The sequence below is a fragment of the Onychomys torridus genome, chromosome 5, assembly GCF_903995425.1.
Source record: "Onychomys torridus chromosome 5, mOncTor1.1, whole genome shotgun sequence".
NCBI classification, from domain to species: Eukaryota; Metazoa; Chordata; class Mammalia; order Rodentia; family Cricetidae; genus Onychomys; species Onychomys torridus.
Genome location: NC_050447.1, coordinates 11,109,392 through 11,132,350, shown reverse-complemented (window position 1 = coordinate 11,132,350; position 22,959 = coordinate 11,109,392). Strand labels below are relative to the sequence as shown.

The 22,959-nt window shown below is 54.4% G+C and overlaps 3 protein-coding genes across 4 annotated transcripts; 1 reads left to right on the top strand and 2 right to left on the bottom strand.

Moving 5' to 3' along the window:
* The first annotated feature begins 7,666 nt into the window (after nt 1-7,666).
* On the top strand, nt 7,667-9,527 carry Misp3 (MISP family member 3). 2 transcript variants are annotated; one of them, XM_036189214.1, is made up of 3 exons: nt 7,667-8,210; nt 8,601-8,674; nt 8,819-9,527. In XM_036189214.1, the coding sequence occupies exons 1-3, from the start codon at nt 7,667-7,669 to the stop codon at nt 8,831-8,833; spliced, it is 633 nt and encodes a 210-aa protein (XP_036045107.1). In that variant the 3' UTR covers nt 8,834-9,527. The 2 variants fall into 2 exon arrangements, with proteins under 2 accessions (XP_036045107.1, XP_036045108.1); XM_036189215.1 differs by having other exon boundaries at nt 8,816-9,527.
* Nucleotides 9,528-15,008: 5,481 nt separating this feature from the next.
* C5H19orf67 (chromosome 5 C19orf67 homolog) lies at nt 15,009-18,176 on the bottom strand. The gene is given in 6 exon segments (XM_036187628.1): nt 15,009-15,183; nt 15,581-15,715; nt 16,111-16,296; nt 16,375-16,475; nt 16,587-16,728; nt 17,697-18,176. Coding segments are annotated over 6 exon segments (1,068 nt in total). The 5' UTR covers nt 18,026-18,176.
* A 980-nt stretch (nt 18,177-19,156) lies between these two features.
* Nucleotides 19,157-22,031, bottom strand: Samd1 (sterile alpha motif domain containing 1). Its single transcript, XM_036188018.1, has 5 exons — nt 20,981-22,031; nt 20,304-20,607; nt 20,126-20,222; nt 19,918-20,029; nt 19,157-19,840 (listed from the first exon to the last, which is right to left on the bottom strand). Exons 1-5 carry the CDS (start codon nt 21,878-21,880, stop codon nt 19,682-19,684), a joined length of 1,572 nt encoding a protein of 523 aa, XP_036043911.1. The 5' UTR covers nt 21,881-22,031; the 3' UTR covers nt 19,157-19,681.
* Between the last annotated feature and the right edge of the window lie 928 nt (nt 22,032-22,959).

Sequence of the window (22,959 nt, the reverse complement as noted above, 5' to 3'; positions counted from 1 at the left end):
AGAAAGACCTGCTACAGATGTGCACTGCCATGACCAGCCTTTATGTGGGTGTTATACAGGATTATTCTCCTAGCCAAACGTCCACACCTTCAGGTGTTCATCCAGGATGGCTGGGCTTGTTGACTGTGGACTTTCCCACTTGGAAGAAGTTAGGGAGGGTCATGGGACCCTACCCAAATATCCAGTTACTCTTCCCAACCAGTTCATGTAATTCTGCTCTGGTTGTGTGTGGCCTCTGGGCCTGTGGGAGGGGCTAGAGCACATAGATGGGGAAGGATGAAGGGGCAAGGCTCCGTCTACACAGCCACTGGGAAGCCGCCATCCGTCACCCATGCTGGATGAAGGCCTACCGCCTCACCCACTGCTCTGTACGTAAGTTTCATAAACTCATTGGTTCTCTAGTATGAATTCTGGTGGACTCACACTTTAGCTTGTTGTTGAGACAGAGGAGGAAGTGGTGGGTGATGTTTAGATCTTCCCAAGGGAGGTAATTTTAGAAACAGTGACTGTGGTGGTCTGAATGAGATTCATATGTTTGAATGTTTGGTCTCCAGTGGGTGGAACTGTTTGGGAAGGATTAGGAGGTGTGGCCTTGTTGGAGGAGGTGTGTCACTGTGGCTGGACTTTGAGGTCTCACAAACCCACACCATTCCCAGGTAGCTCTCAGTCTCTGCCTCTGGCTGTGTTTCAAGATGTAAGTGTTCAGCTACAGCCCCAGGGACATACCATGCTTCCTGCCATGATGGTCATGGGCACTAGCCCTCTGAAACTGTAAGTCCCACATAAATTCTTCCTTTTATAACTTGCCTTGGTTATAGTGTCCTGTCATGGCAGTAGATAAGTAACTAAGAAAGTGGGTTCTGGAGGTTTGAAAGCAGGTCATCATGCTTGCAAGGGAAAGTGCTATACCCACCAGGTGTCTCTCCACTCTAGCACTAAGTTTTTTGGGGGTGGGTGGGTGGGGGATTGTTGTTTTGTTTGTATTTTGAGGCAGGGTCTCACTATGTAGCTCAGCTGTCCTGGAACTCATTATGTATTCCAAGCTACCCTTGAACTCATAGAGATCCGTCTGCCTCTGACTTCCAAGTGCTGGGATTAAAGGCATGCACCACCACATCCTTCTTAGATTTGTTGGTTTGTTTGTTTTTTGAGACAGGGTCTCATTATGTAGCTCTGGCTGTCCTGGGACCAGGCTGGCCTTAAACTCACAGAGATCTGTTTGCCTTTGCCTCCAAGTGCTGAGATTAAAGGTAACTGGGTTTTTTATTTTTTAAACATAGTATAGCTAGTTAAGATGCCAGATGGGCCGGGCAGTGTTGGCGCACACCTTTGATCCCAGCACTCAGGAGGCAGAGGCAGGTGGACCTCTGTGAGTTTGAGTCTGGCCTGGGCTACAGAGTGAGTTCCAGGAAAGTTGCCAAAGCTCCCCAGAGAAACCCTGTCTCGGAAAACAAACAACACAACAAAGCCAGATGGTCTACCAGGAGGTGAGACACTCCACTCTGCAGGAAAGCTCCTTAAGTTCAGGAAACACACCTTGGAGGCTTCAGGAAGCCCCTGAAATTGAATACATGTGCTTGGTCCCTCCCTCCCCAAGAGTGTACAAGCAGTAAGAACTGCAGAGAGACACCCTCAGAGGAATGGGGTTGCCTGAGACACTCGGATCACCAGACTGTAGGGTGACCCAGGTTCTCTGCTTTTGTGCTTTTGTGCCCTGTCTCCATTGCTGGGTTAGGGGTCTCAATAGTGCAATGGTTTTTGTTATCACCCACACTCCTGTAAGTAACCCTAATAAAACCTATTGGTTGCACCACGTCGGATTTGGGTGGTGTCCTTACTTTGGTCTATCCTTGGTTCCTTACCTTGGGTGAGTAGGTGTTTGCTCCTGTCTCCCCAAGAATGGTGTCACACCACAAAAAATTTTTTTTTAAGATTTTATTTTATTTATTTATTATGTATACTCTATTCTGTCTACATGTATGACTGCAGGCCAGAAGAAGGCACCAGATCTCATTACAGGTGGTTGTGAGCCACCATGTGGTTGCTGGGAATCGAACTCAGGACCTCTGGAAGACAGTCAGTGCTCTTAACCACTGAGCCATCTTTCCGGCCCAAAGGGTTTTTCTCTGAACTCTCTTTTTTTTTTCCTTTTCTTTTTGGTTTTTCGAGACAGGGTTTCTCTGTGTAGCTTTGTGCCTTTCCTGGATCTCGCTCTATAGAGCAGGCTGGCCTTGAACTCACAAAGATACGCTTGGCTCTGCCTCCCGAGTGCTGTGTGCTGGGATTAAAGGCGTGTGCCACCACTGCCCAAAAAATTTTTATTCAGTGTGTGTACAGCACCACACCAGGCCAACCTCAGGCTTTAGACATCACTTCTCTAGTTTCTCCAGAGGCCTGGCCTCCTACCCACAGCCTGCAATGGGACACACACACACACACACACACACACACACACACACACACACACGACACAGTGCAGGACAAGGTCTGAGAATGAATGGAAGAGTCTTTTCTCAAGGAATTCAAGGCATGATGCATGGTGGTGAGCATCTTTACTTTCTGAGCTCCCTCACTAGCCTGTCTCCAGAGCTGAGTAGACAGTCACTCCACTGAGTGTGTGTGGGGTACTCAGTTTGTACGACCTCAGTCTGAGGTGTCTGTCCCACTGCAGGCTGTGGGTAGGAAGCCAGGCTTCTGGAGAAACTAGAGAAGTGATGTCTAAAGCCTGAGGTTGGCCTGGTGTGGTGCTGTACACATTTAATCCCAGCACTTGGGAGGCAGAGACAGGTGGATCTCTAGGAGTTGGAGGCCCAGCCTGATCTACATGGTGAATTTCTGGACAGCCAGAGACACATACTGAGAGAGAACCTCATCTCAAAAAACAAAACAAAACAAAACAAAACAAAACAAAAAAACCCTAAAAAAAAAATAATAAAAAGAAAGAAGGAAAAAAAGAAAGCATGAATTTGGGATTTTGCAAGGTCAGACTTCTGACTGTTGGTCTGGGTGGTAATGGCTATATCCCAGAACTTTAGAGGCTGAGACAGGAGTACTGGAGATTCTCTGTTTCAAAACAAAAACAGCTGGATATGGTAGCAGATACCTTTTATCCCAGCACTCTGAAGGCTTCTGCTGAACTCTTCTGCCCTACACAGTGAGGCCCTGTCTCAGAGCAAAAGCAACATTCAGAGAGACTTCACAGTAGTTAAAAGTGTTCACTGCTCTGGTAAAGAACCAGAGCTTGATTCTCAGCACCCATGTCAGGCAATATACAACCACCTGTAACTTCCGCTCTAGGGAATCTGAATCTAGGATGCCCTCTTCTGGCTTCCTTAGGCACCTACATATATGTGCACATACACATCAATAAAAATAAAATAAATTTAAAAAAGGAAACTGCTCCTAAGAAGATCCAGTTTGGTCCCAGCACCCATTCCAGGTGGCTCACAGCTAATTGTAATTTTGGGTCCAGGAGGTCCAAGGGCATCAGTGCTCATTTGCATAAATCTGCATGTGCACACACATGCAGTGAAATAAACCTCTTGCACACTGTAAAGATTTGTCACTCAGGGGCTGGAGAGATGGCTCAGGGGTTAAGAGCACTGACTGCTCTTCCAGAGGTCCTGAGATCAATTCCTAGCAACAACATGGTGGCTCACAACCACCAGAAAAGATGCCCTCTTCTGGCCTAAGGCACACATGCAAGCAGAACACTGTATACCTATAAATAAATAAGAAAAATTAAAAAAAAAAAGATTTGTCACTCAAATTTAATAAAATGCTGATTGGCCAGTAGCCAGGCAGAAAGTATAGGCAGGGCAACCAAACTAAGGATGCTGGGAAGGAAAAGGGTGGAGTCAGGAGTCACAGCCAGACACAGAGGGAGCAGGAGATGAATACACCATGCTAATAAATGTATGTGGCAGAGTATAAATAGAATTATGGGGTAATTTAAGTGTAGGAGTTAGCTAGTAACAGGCCTGAGCTATTGGCTGAGCATTTGTAATTAATATAAGCCTCCATGTGGTAATTTGTGAAGTGGCTGCCACGTGTTTGGGAGTTGCTGGTGGGACAGGAACTTCCGTTTACACACACACACACACACACACACACACACACACACACACACAATCTCTAATACTAAAACCTAACCAAAAGAGAGAGTAACTAAGGAGCTGAATGGAAAGAGTTTACACACTCTCACTCTTCATATAGCATAGTGCCTGGGTTAGCAGCACGCAGTTGTCTACTCCTAGGGAGCGTTTGGTGTGTAGTTGGAGGTAGCCAGTGGGCTTGAGGGAGGATGGTGGCGGACCTGAACTGTTTGCCTTCTCCTCCCCCTGATGGCCTCGATGGAGCTAGAGTCTGAGGAAGGAATAGTGGATGAAGCCAAGTGGAAAGGGCAGAGGGAAGCTGGGGCTGCCAAGTCAGAGTCACAGGTGCCCTTCGATGAGGAAGGCTCGTTTGTTTGGGCATCAAGGGGCCCATTAGAGGGCCACGTCCACGTGGTAAAGAAACAAAGCACAACATGCCCATACAAAAGTATTTGTTAAAGCAGTGTCCCAGGCTGGCCTCAGACTCACTGAGTAGCCAAGGATAAGCTTCAACTTGGATCCTCCTCCCTATACAAGTGCTGGTGGTACAGGCACATAGCACCGTGGCAGTGCTGGGGTGGAACCAGGGCTTTGAGTATGCTAGACAAGCACTCTACTAAATGAGCCACGTCCCCAGTCCCTTTTGTGTGTATGTGTGTGTGGTAAATGTGTGTGTGTGTGTGTGTGTGTGTGTGTGTGTGGCGTGCACACATACATACATGTCCCTAACCAGGTAGTGGACAAAGGTCAATGTTAAGAGTCTTCCTTTGGGGTTGGAGAGATGGCTCAGTGGTTAAGAACACTGACTACTCTTCTGGAGGATCTGGGTTCAATTTCCAGCACCCATATAGTAGCTAACAACTGTCTGTAACTCCAAGATCTGACACTCTCACACAGACATACCTGTAGACAAAACACCAATGCATGTAAAATAAAAATAATGCCGGGCAGTGGTGGTGACACATGCCTGTAATCCCAGCACTCAGGAGGCAGAGCCAGGTGGATCTCTGTGAGTTCGAGGCCAGCCTGGTCTACAGAGTGAGATCCAGGCTCCAAAAGCTACACAGAGAAACCCCTGTCTCGAAAAACAAAACAAACAAACAACAACAAAAAAAAACAAAACAACTTTTTTTAAAGGAAGAGTCTTCTTTCATCGTTCTCCATTTTAGTGTTTGTGTGTTTGTGTGTTTGTTTGTTTGTTTGGACAGAGTTTCTCTGTGTAGCTCTGGCTGTCCTGGATCTCTCTCTGTAGCCAGGCTGGCCTCGAACTCACAGAGATCCACCTGCCTCTGTCTCCCACGTGCTGGGACTAAAGACGCTTGCCACCATGCCTGGCTTCCACCTTGTGTTTTGAGACAGGGTTTTACCCACTCAGATAGACTAGGTGCCGGCGGGTGCCAGGGATCCTCCTGGCTTTCCCCAGCCCCATACATGGGCCATTGGCACTTTACAGACTGAGCCATTATCCCAGGCCTTATTGTTATTATTTAAAGATTTGTTTATTTTTATGTGTATTGGTGTTTTGTCTACACGCATATCTGTGCACCATGTTGAGACAGTGTCTGGGAGGGTTAGTCATCTGGAAGAGCAGCAAGTCCTCTTAACTGAGGAGCCATCTCTCCAGCCTAAGCGAAGGCAGCATTTGATGCTGGGTATAAGAGGAGAAACAGCGGTCTACAGAGCAAGATCCAGGACAGGCACCAAAACTATATGGAGAGACCCTGTCTCGAAAAACTAAAAAAAAAAAAAAAAGGAGAATCAGAAAGAAGCGAGCAAATGGTTGGGGGGTTGTAGCCCTCTATTTCCTGTTTGTTTGTTGTTTATTGGAACGAGACCTCAAAGTAGCCATAGGTGACCTGGAACTTGCTATGTAGAACAGGCTGGGGGCTGGCCTCCAATTCATGGCGACCCATCTGCCCTGCCTCCTGAGTGAGTACTGGGATTAAAGGTGTGCACCACCACCCTGGCTTCTCTATTTTCTTTTTTAATTTATTTTTATTTTGTGTTCATTGGTGTTCTGTCTGTGTGAGGGTGTCAGCAGCCCTGGAACTAGAGTTACAGGCTGATGTGAGCTGCCATGTGGGTGCTGAGAATTGACCCCGGTCCTCTGGAAGAGCAGCCCGTGCTCTCAATCGCTGAGCCATCTCTCCAGCCCCTCCTATTTTCTTTAGGTAATTGTCTTCTTTCAGATTACTATAGAATGACTCGAGTGGGTGGGCCGGTTTTAATGAAAGTCGGCCTCCCACAAGAGAGAGTGGAAAATATCCCTGGGAGTGGTTGGCCCACACTCTGGAGCATCGATCTTGCCCTTGAACACAGGTCGGCCTCAGATACAGGTCTCTCCCGCTAGCCCGGTGGCTCCTGCTCCAGCTTGGGCCTCCTCGGCAACCTGCCCCAAGCTGACCGCCTTCCAGCCGCAATTGCTCGGCAGAGGCCGGGAAGCGCTGTGGAGTCTCTGCTCTCGATCCTGGCTCCTTCTAGCAGGACACTTGGCCGCCAACGCCTTGCTGCGAGCTTTTCTGGAAGGGAGGGAGGGAAGCTGCTCCCGAGCGGGCGGGCGTAGAGTAGCAGCCGCGCCGCCGCGAACCCGGCACAGCCGAGCAAGGCGGGGCAGCAGTAGCTCGCAGGGCGGCGGCCCCGGGCGGCCCTGGGGCCGGACCCGAGCTGTGTGGCGCGGCGATCTACGTGCTGCTCGGGGGCGTCGCTGAGCGCCGGCTGGCACCTGCTGAACTAGACCGGTGAGGTCCGGGAAAGACGACGGGGGAGACATGCCGCAAGGAGGTGGTGGTTCAGAGATCAGCGCGGCGGCGCTCGACTAGAGGCCAGGGCTCCAGGCAGTGATGCAAAACGGGACCCCAAAAGTGTCAGCGTGGTCCCAGAGGGAGAGCGACACAGACCTCCTGGGTGGGGAGTTCAGGGAAGCGCTGTCCCTCCAGTCAACCGTGGGCGCAGGTGGCGGGAATCCGGCGTCCAGCCGAGGCGCCCCGGCCTCGGGGGCGGGCCCAGGGCCGCTCGAATCCAGCTGGCAGGTGCGGGGGCGGTGCCCGGCCCTGCCCCCGGGGGACGTTCTTGGAGGCCAGAGGCGGGTCAAAGAAGAGTGCCGGCGACGCCTTAGAACCTCGGGCGGCGGCTGCAGCTACAGGTACTGCGCAGGTCACCGCGTCCTACCTACCTGGGCATCTCAATCCCGGCCCTGAGAACGGAAATTTTCAAAGTGCGCCTAACTCGGAACATCCAGGCCCCCGCGCCCGAGAGCGGAGTCCTGGGGTCACCTGAATCTTAGGGCGACGTGCTCCGGGAGCCGCAGAGCCAGGGCGCCGAGGGCTGCCGGGGAGGCAGTGAGGTCCTGGAAACCTCCGGAGCGGAGGCCCTGAAGACCTCGGAGCCAGAGAGCCAGGTCCCGCAGGTACCAGTTGAGCAGGACACAGAAAGCCTGGACGGTCCCCAGCTGGGCCGCCTGGCGCTCGGGTAACGGAGGTACTGGGGCAGTGTCCCTCTCTCGACTCGGAAGCCTCCCGGTGTGCTTTCCACCGCGGCCAGCGGCATCTCACCCGGCGCCTGCGGAACTGCTGATGGAGACGCCCATCCAGCGCGAAATCCGCCGCAGCTGCGAGCGCGAGCAGAGCCTGCGCCGGAGCCGGGGTCTGAGTCCCGGCCGTGCCGGCGAGGAACTCATCGAGTTGCGCGTGCGGCCGGTGCTGAGCCGGCCCGGCCCCGGCCCCCAGCTGCCGCGCGCCCTGGAGCGCGCTCGGGCGGGCGCGAAGATGCAACGGGACATCGAACGCGAGGCTCACAGGCAGGCGGCGCTGGCGAGTCCCGCGGCTCCGCAGCCCGGCGCCCGGCGGCGGCCACAGCCGCTGGACGAACTCAAGCGCTTCTTTGAGGCTGCAGCGGAGGACGGCGGGGGCTTGCAGCAGCGGCCTGAGGCGGGAGGCCGGCCACACCCCGCCGTTCAGGACGGCTGCCCGGCGCTGGGGCAGTCGCCGCCGCTTGTTTCCCTGTCACTGCTGGAGCAGGAGGTGCGCCAGGTGCGCGAACGCGAACGGGAGCTGCAGTTGCAGCGGCGCAGCATCTACGGGGCCGCTGAGGTCCAGGAGCCAGCGCCAAGCCTCACCCGTAAGCCGGTCACCCCGGGTCCCAGAGCTCCCGCGGTCTCCACCTCCAGTGGCCCTACATCTGTAGGCTTGCAGACTCCCGGGACCCTTAACTCTTCTCCTGGGTCACCCTCTGTTCTCCACTCCCACACGTGGAGCGAGGATCCCCAGATCCACCACACATTGTCTTAGAACCTTGACTGGCTTCCGCCATTCTCGGGTCCCCTATAGTTTTCAGGTTCCTGTCTATGTTGGGTTTGCCACACTCCTGTTCTTGGGTCCCCAGAACTGGGTGGAGGCCTCCACGGGGAGGGAAGGGTGCACACCTGTATATGTTTAAGGGGTGCGGCCAGCCTCCAGCTAGCGCCGGGGGGGGGGGGGGAGCCGCGGCTGAGCGTCCCTTCCCCCACAGCGAGCAGGGGAGACGGAAAGTTGGCGGTGATCTGGCCCCCGCGGAGACGGGCCTCGGAGAACGGCCTGGAGAAGGTAGGAGCCTCCCTTTCCAAAGCTGGTCGCTCTCCCACCCGTCCCTGCAGCGCCTGGGGGCCTGGAGCACGAACTGTCCCCCTACACGCCAGGGTATAGCTCTTGCCCCTGATGGTGGCCTTTCTCTCATCTTTTCCCTAGTAGGAGCGTAGACCCTGAGGGCTGCGAAGGCTGGCACACACGTCCAGAAGTGACGAACCCTTTAAAGAACCAGGGTAGAGGTACCCTCCGGATCAGCAGAAGGCCTGGAGAGGGAGGGGCCAGCCCTCTTCAGTGGCAACTTGAAATCCTGCCCATCCTTGATACTGACTATGGAATTAACCACCTTTCTCCATTAAAATTGTTTAGTCTTCGCTGGAAAACTAACAACCACCCGCAAAACCTGTAAGTGAAACACAAAATAAAGCCCCCCACCCCTTTCCTGGGCTTTAATGCAAGCTGTTTTCTCCCGGAACCTCCTTAGTCTGGGTGGAGCGGGAGCTGGGCGGGTGAAGGACTCCCAGGAAAGCCACCAGAGGGTCGCCGCGGAATGTTGGAAATGCGCTCCTCTCTGTTCCCGGCTGCCGGCTAACCCGGGACTGGAGGCCGGGGCCATACTGCCCCCTGGTGGTGCGAGTGCAATGTTGCGCACCGGCCGGTAGACTCCACTTTGGGTCTCCAGATCTCAGCTTTTAGTGGCGCCAAAGGTCCTGTGCTCAGCGCGCTACTAGAAAGAGGTGCTGTGCAATTGTCCCTCCTCTAGGGAAATAGAACACTAGTGAAAAATACCAGTGGTGGTCTGGAGAGACGATTCAGGGTAAAGAGTGCTTGCTACTCCTGTAAATAACCTGAGTTCAGTTCCCAGCATCCACACGGAAGGCCCATAACTACTTCCAACTCCAGCTCCAGGAGATCCCTCGTCCTCTTCTGACCTCCGGGAGCACCTGAACATACACGGCATACATTCACACAAAACGCATACATATACACATAAATTAAAATAAAGATACATTTATTTATTTACTTACTTACTTTCTTTCTTTCTTTATTTATTTTTGAGGCGGGGTTTCTCTTTGTAACCTTGGCAATCCTGGAACTCACTTTGTAGACCAGGCTGGCCTCAAACCCACAGAGATCCACCGGCCTCTGCCTCCTGAGTGCTGGGATTAAAGGTGTGCACCACCACCTGGCTATAAAGGTAATTTTTTTTTTTTTTTTTTAAATAAAGAAAAGCAGCAATGGTGGCGATAAGAGGCCAAACGCCTGGTGGGTATTCTGGCCACCCTGTCTTGCTTCTTCTAAAGCCATGGTTTCATATGGCCCCTATTGGCCTCAAATTCTCTCTGTGGTCAAGGATAACCTTGAAAGTTCTTAAAAGATTTTTTTAAAATTTGTTGTGTGTGTGAGTGTTTTGATAGCCTATATGTGAGTGTGTGCCACTTATGTGTAGTGCCTGAAAAAGCAAGAAGAAAACACCAGGTCCCCTGGAACTAAAGTTATTGATGGTTGTGAGGGACCACGTGAGTGCTGGGAACCGAACCCTGGTCCTCCAAAAGTACTCTTAATTTCTGAGCCCTCTCTCCAGCCACAAGATTTATTTTAATTGTGTGTGTGTGGGGGGGGGGGTAATGTGTGTGAGAATGCAGATGTAAAGATGCCCCTGGAGTCTAGAGAGGGTGTTGGATCCCCTAGAGCTGGAGTAACAGTTATGAACTACCAGAGGCAGGTGATGGGAACCGAACTTGGGTCCTCTGAAAGGATAGCAAGGTCCTCTTAACCACAAAGCCATCTTTCCAGCCTTGGAACTGTTCCTAAAAGAGAAAGCTCAGGACTGGAGATTTGGCTCTAAAGTTAAGAGTTTTGCTACTCTGCCAGGCGGTGGTGGTGCACACCTTTAATCCCAGCACTCAGGAGGCAGAGGCAGGCGGATCTCTGTGAGTTTGAGTCCAGCCTGGTCTACAGAGCGAGTTCCAGGAAAGCTTAGAGCTACACAGAAAACTCCTGTCTTGAACCCCCCCCCCCCAAAAAAAAAGAAAGAAAGAAAGAAAGAAAGAAAGAAAGAAAGAAAACAAACACACAAAAATGTATGCTGCTTATGCAGAGGACCCAGGTTTATTTCCCAGCACACACTTTTGAGCGGTACATAATCACCTGTAACTCCAGCTCCAGAAAATCAGATCCTGTCTTTTGGACTCCTTTGGCACCTTGGAATACTTAGGCACACTTTCATGCCTGAGCACACACACATAATTTTTTTTTTTTTTAAGACAGGCTCTCTCCTCTGTGTAGTCCTGGCTGTCCTGGAACTATGTAGACCAGGCTGGCCTTGAACTCACAGAGATCTTCCTGCCTCTGCCTCTTGAGTGCTGGTATTAAAGATGTGTGCCACCATGCCTGGCCACATATATAATTTTTAAAAATAAAAAATTCTTGCTGGGCGGTTGCTTTGATCCCAGCACTCAGGAGGCAGAGGCAGGTAGATCTCTGTGAGTTCGAGGCCAGCCTGGTCTACAGAGCGAGATCCAGGACAGGCACCAAAACTACACAGAGAAACCCTGTCTCAGAAAAAAAAAAATCCTTTAATTAAAAAGCAAATCTTGAGCATTTGCCTGGCAAGTAGAAGGCCCTGGGTTTGAGCTACAACAAAACTATTGATTTTTACTATTTAGGAACATCTTTCCCCTTTAAAAATCTTTTGAGATAGGGACTATGTAACCCTGGCTGGCTATGTGGATCAGGATGGCTTTGAACCTGTGAACTTCCTGTTTCTGCTTCCTAAGTGTTGGGATTCAAGGCTTGTATCATCATACCAGGTTTTAAAAAAACTTAAAATTATTCAAGTGGGACTGGGCTGCAGCACATTTGCCTTTAAACTCAGAACTTAGGAATTGGAGACAGGCAGATCTGAGTTCAAGGTCAGCCTGGTCTACATAGTGAAGGAGGGGGAAATGCAAGTGGAGTGACCAGTGGCTGGTACACTGCAAACCGTGCTCAACTTCCCGTAAACACTCTGAACTGTCTGAGAAAACGGTATCTGTGTAATACACATACTGTCAGGGTAGTTTCACAGCTTCTTAGAAGTGGCTGGGACTGGAAAAAGTGGGACCTCAAACACTGCACAACTGTTGCAGAGGGCTGGGGATGCAGCTCCATCGGGGAAGTACTTGCCTGGCAACACAAACCTCGGTGCAAACCTGTAATTGCAGAGGTAGGAGCAGACAGATCAGAAGTTCAAGGCCACCCTCAGCTACATAGAGAGCTTGAGGCCAGTCTGGCTACATGATACCCTGTCTCAAAAAAATATGAATAATAAATTGAGGGGCTGAGGAGGTATCTCAGTGGTTAAAACATTCGTCATGCCCGCCTGATGATCTGAATTCAGAGCCCCAGAAAAAGCCATGGTGCATGCAAAGTCCTGCAGGCCCTTACTAGGAAGTGAGAGGCAGAGACAAGAGAATCCCTGGAAACTTGAGGGCAGCTAGTCTGTACACGCACACACAGCACACGACAGCTTGTATAAAACAAGGCAGAAGACCAGGGCTGACACCAGAGTTCTCTTCCAGCCACCACACATATGCCATGGCATGTCCACAATAACACACATATGCCATGGCATGTCCACACATGCTGACACAAGTAATTAAATACTGGCATTATGGTTTGAATTTCTGACTTGTCAGTTCTGGCCCTCGAGTCTCACTGTGCTAACCAGGCTGACCTCCAGCTTACAGCAAGTGAAATGGCAACAAATAGACAAGGGGAAGGTCCACATGATGTCAGCCCAAGAAGGACCCTCCTCCAGAGTCTACATCGCTGAGTGCTTGGAGCTGATGGGAACAGTGGAGAGCCGCCAAGGAGGCAAATGGGCTCACAAGCTGCTCTTTATTGGGTGTGGTGTGTCTGTGTGAGTTCATGTGAGTGCACACACCTGTGTGTGGAGGCCAAAGGTCAACCTCAAGTGTTCCTCAGATGCTGTCCATCTTATTTTTTAAATTAAAACTATGTGAGTGTTCTGTCTGCGTGTCTGGTGCCTTGGGAAGGGTGTTCAGTGCTGTGGAATGGGAGCAGTAGATGGTTGCCAATCACACTTTGAGTGCTGGGAACTGATTCTTGGTCTTCTGGAAGAGCAGCCAATGTCTGAACTGCTGGGCTCTCTCTCCAGTGCTCCCTCCCACACTATGTAGTTCTGGCTGGCTTAGAACTCACAAAGATCTGCCTGACTCTGCCTCTCAAGCGCTGAGATTAAAGGTATGTGCCCTTATACATGGCATATTTATTATTGTGTATGTGCATGATGGGGTGGGGAACGACATGCTACTACATATGGGTGGTGGTCAGAGGACAACATTTTGGGGTCAATTCTCTCCTTCCATCTTTAGGTGGGTTCCAGTATTCAAACTGAGCTTGTGTGACAAGTACATGACAAACAGCTACGTTTTATTAAGCAAGGCTGGCCTGAAGCTTACAGCAATCCTCCGGCTCCCAGCTCCTGAGTGCTGGGATCACAGATGTGCATGCACCACTGTGCTCAGCCAACTCTTTTGTAGTGTTGGGGATCAAACCTAGAGTCTTGTGCATGCTAAGTTCAACCACACCCCCAAACCCTGACATCAGTATTTCTACTTCTCTGTATGAGAGTTTCCCTTGCAGTATGTCTGTGTACTACCTGTGTGCCTGCAGAAGCCAAAAAAAGAAAATAAGAAGAAAAAAGGGCATTGGATCCCGTACAGCTGGAGTTACAAATGGTTGTGAGCCCTCAAGTATGTGCTGGGAGGGACGATGTGAATACACAGCAGCTACTCCAGTCAATACTAGGAGGAATCAGATATTCTGGTCCGAGCTGTGGAGTAAAACATCATGCAGTCATCAGTGTTAGCAGAGGCCTCTCCGCAAGAGCTTGGGTTTGGTGTGTAAGCTGGAGTCAGCTCGCTAGTCACATCTGTTTCAAACAGGTTTATAATAGTATGTACCAGGTAAGACATGGTGGCCCAGGCTGGAAGAAAAGGCCAGGCTGGGCTATACACTGTGTATATATATAAGTGCTGGCAAGACGGCTGTGCTGATAAGAACCCTGGAGGCTTTTCAAGAGGACCCTTGTTCAGTTTCATGCACCCACACAGAGGCTGACAACTCTAATTCCAGTCCCTTGGGCAAGCAGGGAAAACTCACATATAATAAAAATTTTTAAAAAGATTTTTTTTTTTTGAGAGAGATAGGGTCTTTTTACATAGCCCTGACACCTACATAGTCTACTATGTAGACTAGGCTGGCCTCGAGCTCAGAGACCCCCCCTGCCTTGGTTTCCCTGAGTGTTATGATTAAAGGTGTGTGCTACTATGCCCGGCTGATAAAAATTACTCTTTTGTGTTTCTGTGTAACAGCCCTGGCTGTTCTGGAACTCACTTGGTAGACCAGGCTGGCCTCCAACTCTCAGAGATCCATCTGCTTCTGCCTCCCGAGTGCTGGGATTAAAGGCGTGCGCCACCACACCAGGCAAAAAATTACTCTTAAAAAATAAAAAACCACAACGGCATGGTTCTGAGCCTCAATAATTTTGGGTCTCACATTCTGACTCTGAAAATTTCAGGATCCAAATATCGACCTCTCAGAGTGACCCAGTGGAGGAGGAGGAACCCCATTCCTATGCAGGGACCAGTTTCGCTCAGGAGACCCAGATTCTGAACCTGGAGCATCTCACAGAGCGGCTCACGTCTCTCAGCTGAAGCCTCATCGCCAGCCCAAGATTGATGCGGGGCGGAGAGCACCCCAGGACTCTGCTAGCCTGTACCCCAGACCCTTCGTGGCACAAGACAGCAATCAGCTCGACTTGGGCACCCCAAAAGCCGGAAGAAAGTCCGACTCCACTTTGCAAACTGATCACCCGCAGTTTCCTAGGGCACATCGGGAAATGTAGTTGTGGGTTTTTCTTTTTTTAAACCCTGGATAGGAATCACTTCCGGGTTAAAAGAAAACGGGCGTAGTTCTAAGTCTTCCTCCAGTGGGCCTAGAATTTTCCTGCTACCAGAAACTTGTTTTCTGGGTTCCGGTTGCTGACGAGAGCCGCTACTTCCCTCTTTGACTCGTGTGTGCTTCTGCGCATGCGCAGCTCTCTCCCTGAGGTCTTTGGACTACACTTCCCAGAAGGCCCCTCGGTAGGCGGGGCCCACCCGCCCCCGGGGGAAGGACGCAGTGCTCGCTGGAGACACAGAACCTCTGACCTCGCTCTTTTATTAACAGAAAAGTGTGTCTGCACTTGGTGCTCGGTGGCCCATGCCGCGGCGTACTCAGTGCAGCCCGCCCTGTGCCTGCCTGGAGTTTGGGGATATCAGCCGGGGCTGGCGTCTTCTGCTGGGGCTCAGGATGCCGGGGCAGCTCAAGCCGAGGGCCCGGCTGCGCTGGGGGGCCGGGCGGGGCCTACCTGGCCCGTGAGGATCTGTACCAGCAGGTCGGTGGCCAGCACATGCGACGGCTCCTCGAAGCCGATGGTTAGTAGCTGCTGGTAGTCCCCGGGTGGCTGCGGGCACAAAATCCTGGGGGCCGGAGACAAGCCTGGACTTGAGCACCCCTGCCCCCTCAAGGCTGGGAGGGGCTTCCAGTTAGGGGTGGGGGACACCCCAAGGGGACGTGTTTCCTCTGTTGACAAACTCCTGAGTAGAAGCACTGGACTGGCAGCTGCTAATCACTTTACTACCCTCCTGGGAGAGTGACTTATCCACTCTGAAAACTTGTTTTCTTCTTTGTAAAATGGACGGGTCCGCACTTCTATGACCTGCTGTTTGGTTTGCATAAAGCACTCTTCAGGGCACAGTAAAACGCGATACCTGCTACCAGTGGAAGCTGAATGTTCCCCAGGATCCAGTCCGTGGTGGGGTTCTGTCCCGCCCTCCCTCAGACCTCAAGCCTACATCGCCATCACTGGAACCCTACCATGATTCAAGGTCATCCTCTGCTGGTCCCAGGGGTATCCACCGGCCGATGGACCAGAGTTTCTGGATTTGGGGGCACGAATTGGCTGGCCCCTGGCCTGCATCTTCCCATGTATCGCGATAACATAAGAAGTAGCTGAGAGGGGAGGTGAGAAAGAAAAGCAATTCCTTAAGTTTTTCTGCCAAGGGCTTTAGTTCTGGAGGTGAGGTTCAAGTCCATCAGAAGTGCCTGATGTTCTCAGGTAGGAATGTGGCTCATGCTGAGGGCTTTCCTCCCTGGTGGCCTAACGTGAAATGAGGATTTTTATTTTAATGGGAAGGTGGAGTTAAGCGAACTACAGGTAGGAGGTGAAGCGCAGTGGTGTACAGTGCTGGCCTAGTTAGTGCATGCAAGGTCCTGGGTTTTATCCCAGCACCGCCAAAGGTGTTCCGTTCCCTGTCTTGCTTTTCACTCTTTGGTGGTGGTGTAAAGGTTCAACCTGACATTCAGCATAGGAGGGGAAAGATTTTGATTTTGACAAGGAAACTCACTAATCCACGTGGGAGTCTTGTCCCTGGCTGCTGGCCTCCGTGGTAATCTCCAGGTTCCAGCGCATCTTCTTGTAGAGGTATCTCGGGAAGTGACTGGCAGTGTATGCAGCTGGGGTGCAGTATCGGAAGATGGACACATCGTGGGAAGGGCTAATGGAGAACCTCCCGCAAAAGAAGCAGGAGATGCTAGCAGAAGATAGGAGAGTGGACAGCAAGCTGGGCCCTGGGCTCTGACACCCCCAGACTCATTTCCTGCCCCCTTACCTCAAAGGGTTAGTTTCCTCCAGGTCCACGAACCCAAAGGAGGCATACATGAGAACTAACTGTTCCAGGCGCAGGGTTAGCTGCTGAGAGATTTCCAACAGCTGCGGAAGGTAGGACTTCATGACCTCAGGTGGTGGGCCAGAAGTAACCCACCTACCCCTAGGCAGAGTCCAAAGGAGAAAGGGGCCTGGTAAGAGAGCTGCAGTACACACCCCCTTCCGGACCAGCTCCTGCAGGGCTCCATAGATGGGAGGGATGCTCCTTGCAGCAGCCTCTAGGTACAGGAAGTAAGGCTCACACATTGTTAGGAAGGTGGGCATGGCCTTGGCTAGCTGTTCCTTCTGTACTCGGTCCCTGCTGAAGGGAGAAAGGGGCTTTCACGTGGCGTCACTTTCCCTCCGGGCCCAGGTGCCCCGTGCTTACTCCTCCACCCGTATCCCTGGCTGAACCCATTGCAGAGTTCCCCCGTGCTGTGGCTTAATGGTCAGAGCGCTTGAATAGCATGTGCAGAGCCCTGGGTTCCATCCCCAGCACCCAAAATAAAACATCAAAAGGGACTGGGAGGTTAAGCCACATAGAGACTAGAGCTAACCTGGGTAAAGCGTTAGTCTCAGTGCGAAGCATAAGACAGGACCCCTCCCCCACAGTGTTAAGTCTTTGTCTTTCAGAACCACCTGCACTCATGTTAAAATGCTGACACCTGGGCTGAGAATGCAGCTCTGTGGCCCAGCGCTTGCCTAGCACAAGGGCCTGGGTTCCACCCCCAGTGTGTTTGGGGGACATGCAACTTAGTTCTCTCTAAGCTCTGCTGAGTGATACTCAGGAAGCTGGGATTTAAGCCTGCCTCCTTCAGACACCACACCCCTTTTCCCTAGTCTGGAAATCGCATTTTTCTTTGGGAGTGGAGGGTGGCCTCTCACATTTGAAGTTCTCTGGCCAGAGATGATGCAGATAGATTTTGTTTAGCTTAAAAAAAAAAAAAAAATCTAAGCCAGCATTTCAAATTTGGTAGGCAGTACTCAGTAGACTGCGTTGGGAAGGTCATGTGATGAGATCCTATCTAAAAAAGAAAGAAAGAAAAATCGGCCAAATAACCAACCAACCAAAAACAAAATTCTGGAAGAGAGACTTGGTATACTAAACCTATACATCGCCTGCCCCAGCCTCTCAATTCTCCACAGCCCTCGGCACACTAGGAAAGTGTATTCCTAATCAGCTAGCCTTGAGTACTGTTTCTGGACCCTGAGTTCAGTTTTCGGCCTTTGTGTGAGCTGCACAGCCTATCTGCCTGTCCTGGAACCTGGGCCCCTGTACAGGATCACCTGTAGAGCAAGTAGCTTTGAAAGTCATCCGCCTTCCTGAGCAGGTAACGGAGCTGGTCGGTGATGGGGCTGAACATGGAGTCCAGTGGGAGGTGAGCCTGGGCCGGCCCTAGCTCCGCTGCCAGTGGCTCCCGGGAAGACGCGGAGGCTGGGGCTTCCATCAGCTGCTGTGCCCGCTGGGGCTCCTGCTCCGCTGAGGCCTCGGGTCTCCTGGCGGGTGACCACAAGGGGTCTCCATAGGGCGGCGGCCCGGGTCCCAATTCGTCCGAAGGCGGTGCTTCTCCAGGGCCCAGGGCCAGCGACCCAGCGACCCAGGGCTCCGTAGCCATCAGCGTCCAGCGCAGACTCCTCCAGCCTCCGCGGCAGCGTCCCGAGAACGCAGCACACCTGGGGCCGATCGCTCCGGCCTCGACGTCTCTACCGGCGCCGCCCCGCGGGGCTTTGGCCTCTTTTGAATCTGAGCACGCGGAGGGCAGCGCAGCCCGGGCCTGCACTGCGCACGAAGCTCGGCGGGCACCTAGCGCGCGGGGCAGGGCGATGCAAGGGCGGGGCCCAGACCCGCCTAGTAGCAGCCTAGCGGGCAGGTGCCTTTTCTTTCCCAGGCCGTTGACTGGGCTGGAGGGGGTTCCTAACATGTTAGGAACCCATGAGTGCAGGTTACCGAGAGGCCTAGGCTCCACCCCCGCCGGTGACCCCCAAGATCTGACTCTTCACTGATGGAGCTGGGATCTGCATGTGAGTCTACAAGAGACTCGTGAGCAGCAGTTACTTCTACAATAAAGGTTCTCAGACAGATGATCTGGCTTTTTCCATCGTCTCCTCTGTTCCAGAACACACCTCTGACACTTGTAGACCTGATTCCTAGCCACGTTTAAAGGGATTGAAGTGCAGCTAGGGAACCAAATGCATTAACAGTAAAGCAGCGACAGGTGACACTGTCCTGTGTGACCCTCACACCTTGACTGTGTCAGAGGCAGTCCTGTTCTATAAAATGGGCTTTTATGACGTCCGCTTCGTTAAACTACAGAGGAAACAAAACACCCATCAAGTGTGCGGTTAACTGTTAGTCACTCAACAAACACTTGGGCAGGAATGAGAGTACAGAAGACAAAGGAACCATTCTAGCCCTAGAGTCGTTTTTTTGAGTCAGGATTGCATGTAGCATAGGCTGGCCTTGAACTATGTAGCACAGGCTGGCCTTGAATTCCTGATCCTGTGTCTATCTCAAGAGCTGAGGACAACAGGTGTGATGTAAACACCTTTTCCTTTTAGCAGTGTTGGGGATGGAAGCAAAGCACTGTGCATGCTTGGCCAAGATCACCATGCTGGAGTCGGCCCACGACAGAGGGCCGAGGAAAGCATCACTATTCTTCTAAAAAACTTCTCACATTAGACTCTCTGAGGTTCTTAGCACCTCCTGCCTCCGTTCAGAAAAGGACTCTTTTTTTTTTTTTTTTTTTAAGTTTTATTTAAAAAACCTTCGGTGCAATATTAAAAAGCAATACAGCCAGGTGCAGCAACAGTGGACAGACAGAAAGGGAGGAGCCGGAGGACCCAAGGTCCCTTACCTCACCTGCTCGCCAGAGGCCAGAGGTCAGGGTGGGGGAGGGCACGGGGGAGAATGAGGAAAACCCACCACCAGGATGGATAGGCAGAACAAAACACTTATATAAGATACATCTGGCTGAACTGAAGAGGGTTTGGGGGCCACAGGAAGCTCCCCTGGTGTTTTTTTTTTTTTTTCAAAAGAGTCCTGTTTGGGGAGAAAGGGTGCCCTGTGAATGAGCCAGCCAAGTCCGCCTACCCCACACTCCGCTGCTGCGGAGAGGGGATGTACTAAGGTAGGGGCGTGAGAAAAGGGGAAATGGAGGAGGGTACCCCCTCACTGAAGTCTGTTAGGGAGGTCGAGGGAACCCCCATGTCCAGTTCCTGGACTACGGGGGCGCTGAGGGTGAGATCTGGACTGGGGAAGGGGTGGCTGGCGCTCAGCCCAGGAAACCATCAGGGTCCTCATCCTCAAAGTGGCCTTGCTGGAGGACCTTGATGTGGTGCTCATAAATCTTCAGGGCTGGGCCCAGGCGGATGGACAGGCCAGTCAGCACATCTGTCCGTTGCATGAGCAACAAAGACTTGCCATCAATTTCCTGGCAGGACAGAAAGGGCAGGGTCAGTGGGCACCTGTGAGGCCCTGCGTGTGTACAGTCCCGGGCTGGGAACTCACCTGCTCTTGAAAAGCAGTGGCCTGCTCTGGGAAACCCGCCTCGGTGAAGTATTCCACCACATCCATGACCGTCCACTCCACTGGGTCGGTTGGCTTTTCTTTGCGCCCAGGACTGCATCAGAATGGAGAGCGACAGTGACCATGGATCAGCTCTGATTGTCCAATACACCCAGGCGCCAATCCCAACGTCCCTAATGCCTCAACTTACGGACAGCTAAAAGGTGTCCCGTCAGCCCCAGGTAGGGCTGGTTTTCCTGGGGGCAAAGGCACAGGAGATGGAGAATCTGGAGCAGCCGCAACACAAGCTGAGAAGGAAAAGCAGGGGCAGCTCCAGGCTGGGCTTCACAGCCCCCAGATCTGCGCTGCCCGACCCAAGGGGCCCTTACCTGATCCCCCTTCTTTATTCAGAGCTGTCATCGAGAACACCTGGCGTGTGCAGCTGCCAGGTGCCGGTCCCCGCCCTTCATCCTGGCTCTGGTAGGGTCCACAGGGCGACCACTCCTTGACCCTGTCCTTAGCACTCTGAGGGCCCCGCTCTCCATTAATCTGGTGGTGCTGAGCACCTGCGGGGCGGTCACTCTCAGGCACTTCTGAGCCCTCTGATACATTGTCCTCCTCCTCCTCCTCCTCCTCCTCGTCTTCATCATCGTCTTCCTCTTCTTTCTCAAAGACCCGCTCTTCTCCACCTCTCTGGGGCCAGAGAAAGAAGCAGGCAGAGTTAGAGCTCTTCTAGTCCCGGATGGAATCCAGTGTCCGACGCCACCTTTGACAACAACACGGAGTAACTTTTACGCTGTCGCTTCCGTGCCAGGCTCTGGGTTAATAAAGCCCTCAGTAGCCAAGTCTTACTAAACTCGCTCAACAACCCCCAGGGGTCGCTACTGTCAGCAATTCTCGGTTTACAGCCGAGGAAACTGAGGCCCAGGCAGATCAGGTCCCTGGCCAAGATCACCGCGTTACGAGTCCGCGGGGATCGTGGACTAACCCCGGCCATCTGACGTCCCGCTCCCTCCCGGGACTCTAGTCCCCGCCAACTTCGCCCGCACCTGCCCGGTGCGCTCACCTTGCTCCGCGCCGCGCGTGCGCTAGCGGCCGGCGGCGCCCGTCCCGGCCTGTCTCCGCGGGGCAGTGCGAGCGCTCCCAGGCGGGTGCGCTCCAGGCGGCCCCGCGCCGCCTCTTCTTCCAGCAGCCCCTGCACGCGGCCGCGAGTAAGGCGGCCGCTGGCGCCGCCGCTGCCCCCGAGGTAGCGCACGACTTCCCGCAGGCTCACGGGCCGCGCCGGGCCGCCCGCCCGCGCCGCGCCCCCCTCCGGCGGCGGCTGTGGCTGCGGCGGCGGCGGCTGCTGCTGCTGTGGCGGCGCCGGCGGCGGCGGCTCCCGGGCGGCGACGGCGGGCGGCGGTGCTCGGCGCGGGCCGGCTGGGGGCGCCGCGGCCGGGGGCGCGGCGGGCGCTGGTGGCGGCGCGGCTAGGGGCGCGGCCCGCTGCGCCCGGGGACCCGGCTGCGCGGGGCCGGGAGAAGGGGGCGCTGTGGCGGCGGCCGCGCGGGGCGCCCGGGTCGGGGCGGCGACGGGCGCGGGCGGCGGGGCGGGCGTGGGCGGCGGCGCGGCGGGGCCCCCGCGGGGGACGCGCGGCGGGGCGGGCGGGGTGGCTCCGCGGCGGGGCGGCTGGACGCGCGCCGCGTTGCGGTACGAGATGCTCCCCTTGTAGCTGACCCGGAGCACGGCGCGCTGCTGGATCAGTTTCTCGAGCTCCGCGCGCGTGCGCTCGGGCTCCGGGCCGTGCCGCCGCCGCACCATCCGGCAGATGCGCTCCAGGTCCGGCCGCGCCTTGCGCGAGCGCAGCGAGTCGATGGTGTCCAGAATCCACTCTTGGTAGTGCGGGGAAGCGGCGGACGACGAGGCGGCGGCCGCCGTGGTGGCGGCCGCCGCCGTCTCCGGCGGGGGTAGGGCCGGGGGCCCCGCCATGCCTCCCGCCCGGCCCGGCTGCACGGTGCGCGCTGCCTCCCTCCCAGCGCGGCGCCCCCTCCCCGCTCCCCTCCCTCCGCCGCTGCCCGCCTCCTCCGCCTCCCCCCGGGGGGCGCAGCGCCTCGGCGGAGCGGCGGCGGCGCTGCTGTTTCTTCGCAAAAAAAAAAAAAAAAAAAAAAAAAAAAAGAGAGAGAGAGAGAGGAGAGCGGGCGAGAGAGACAGAAAAAAAAATAGTGAGAGAGAAAGAAAAGAGGAAAAAAATATGCACACACTCACTCACTCGCACGCACGCACACAACAGCCCCGCTTCTGCTGGGCGCGCGCGGGGCCGGGGATGCGAGGAGGGAGGAGGGGAGCGCGGCGCGGCCGGCCCCTCCCCGCCGCCGCCGCCGCACGCGCGCCCTGCGCCCGGGACACTCCGGCCCCCCTTCCTGCTCGCCCTCCCCCGCTGCCCGCCTTCCTCGCTCCCTCCCACCCCCACGCGCCCGCTTTTAAGGTGGAGCCCGGGCCCCCGCCCGCCCCGTGTACCCGGCTCTCTGGCTCACTCCGGCTCGCTCCGGCCCCCCCTTACAACTCCCGCGCGCTTTTTAAGGAGGCGCCGCGGAGTTGGCGCCGGAGCGGGGGCGGGGAGCGCGGCGGGCGGGGGAGGGGGAGGGGAGCGCGCGGGGGGGAGGGGACAGGGGCGGGCGGGGCGCGCGGGCGGCGTTCGGCCGCCCTCCAGCCATTGGGCGCGGGACCCAGACGTCCTCGGCGCCCAGCCCCCTCTCCACGCCTCTCCGCGCGCAGCGCTCTCGGGACCGCACTTACCGGGAACTAGCAGCGCCGCGGCCCGACGCGTCGCTCTCCAGGGGAGCCGCGGGGACCTCACCAGCGGCCCTGCCGCACCTCGACGAGGGCTTGGGGGCGCGCGGGGCTCCCCGTTTCTCCTTCTACCCGGCCGATCCAGCTGCAGTTTGGCCGCACCGGTCCGGACAGCTCTCTCCAGTGCCCCTTCGGTCCCGGACCACACGAAGTAGGAGTACGGGCAAATTTGAGGACCCCGAACTCAGGGTCAAAGGACAGTTTGCCCACCCCACCCC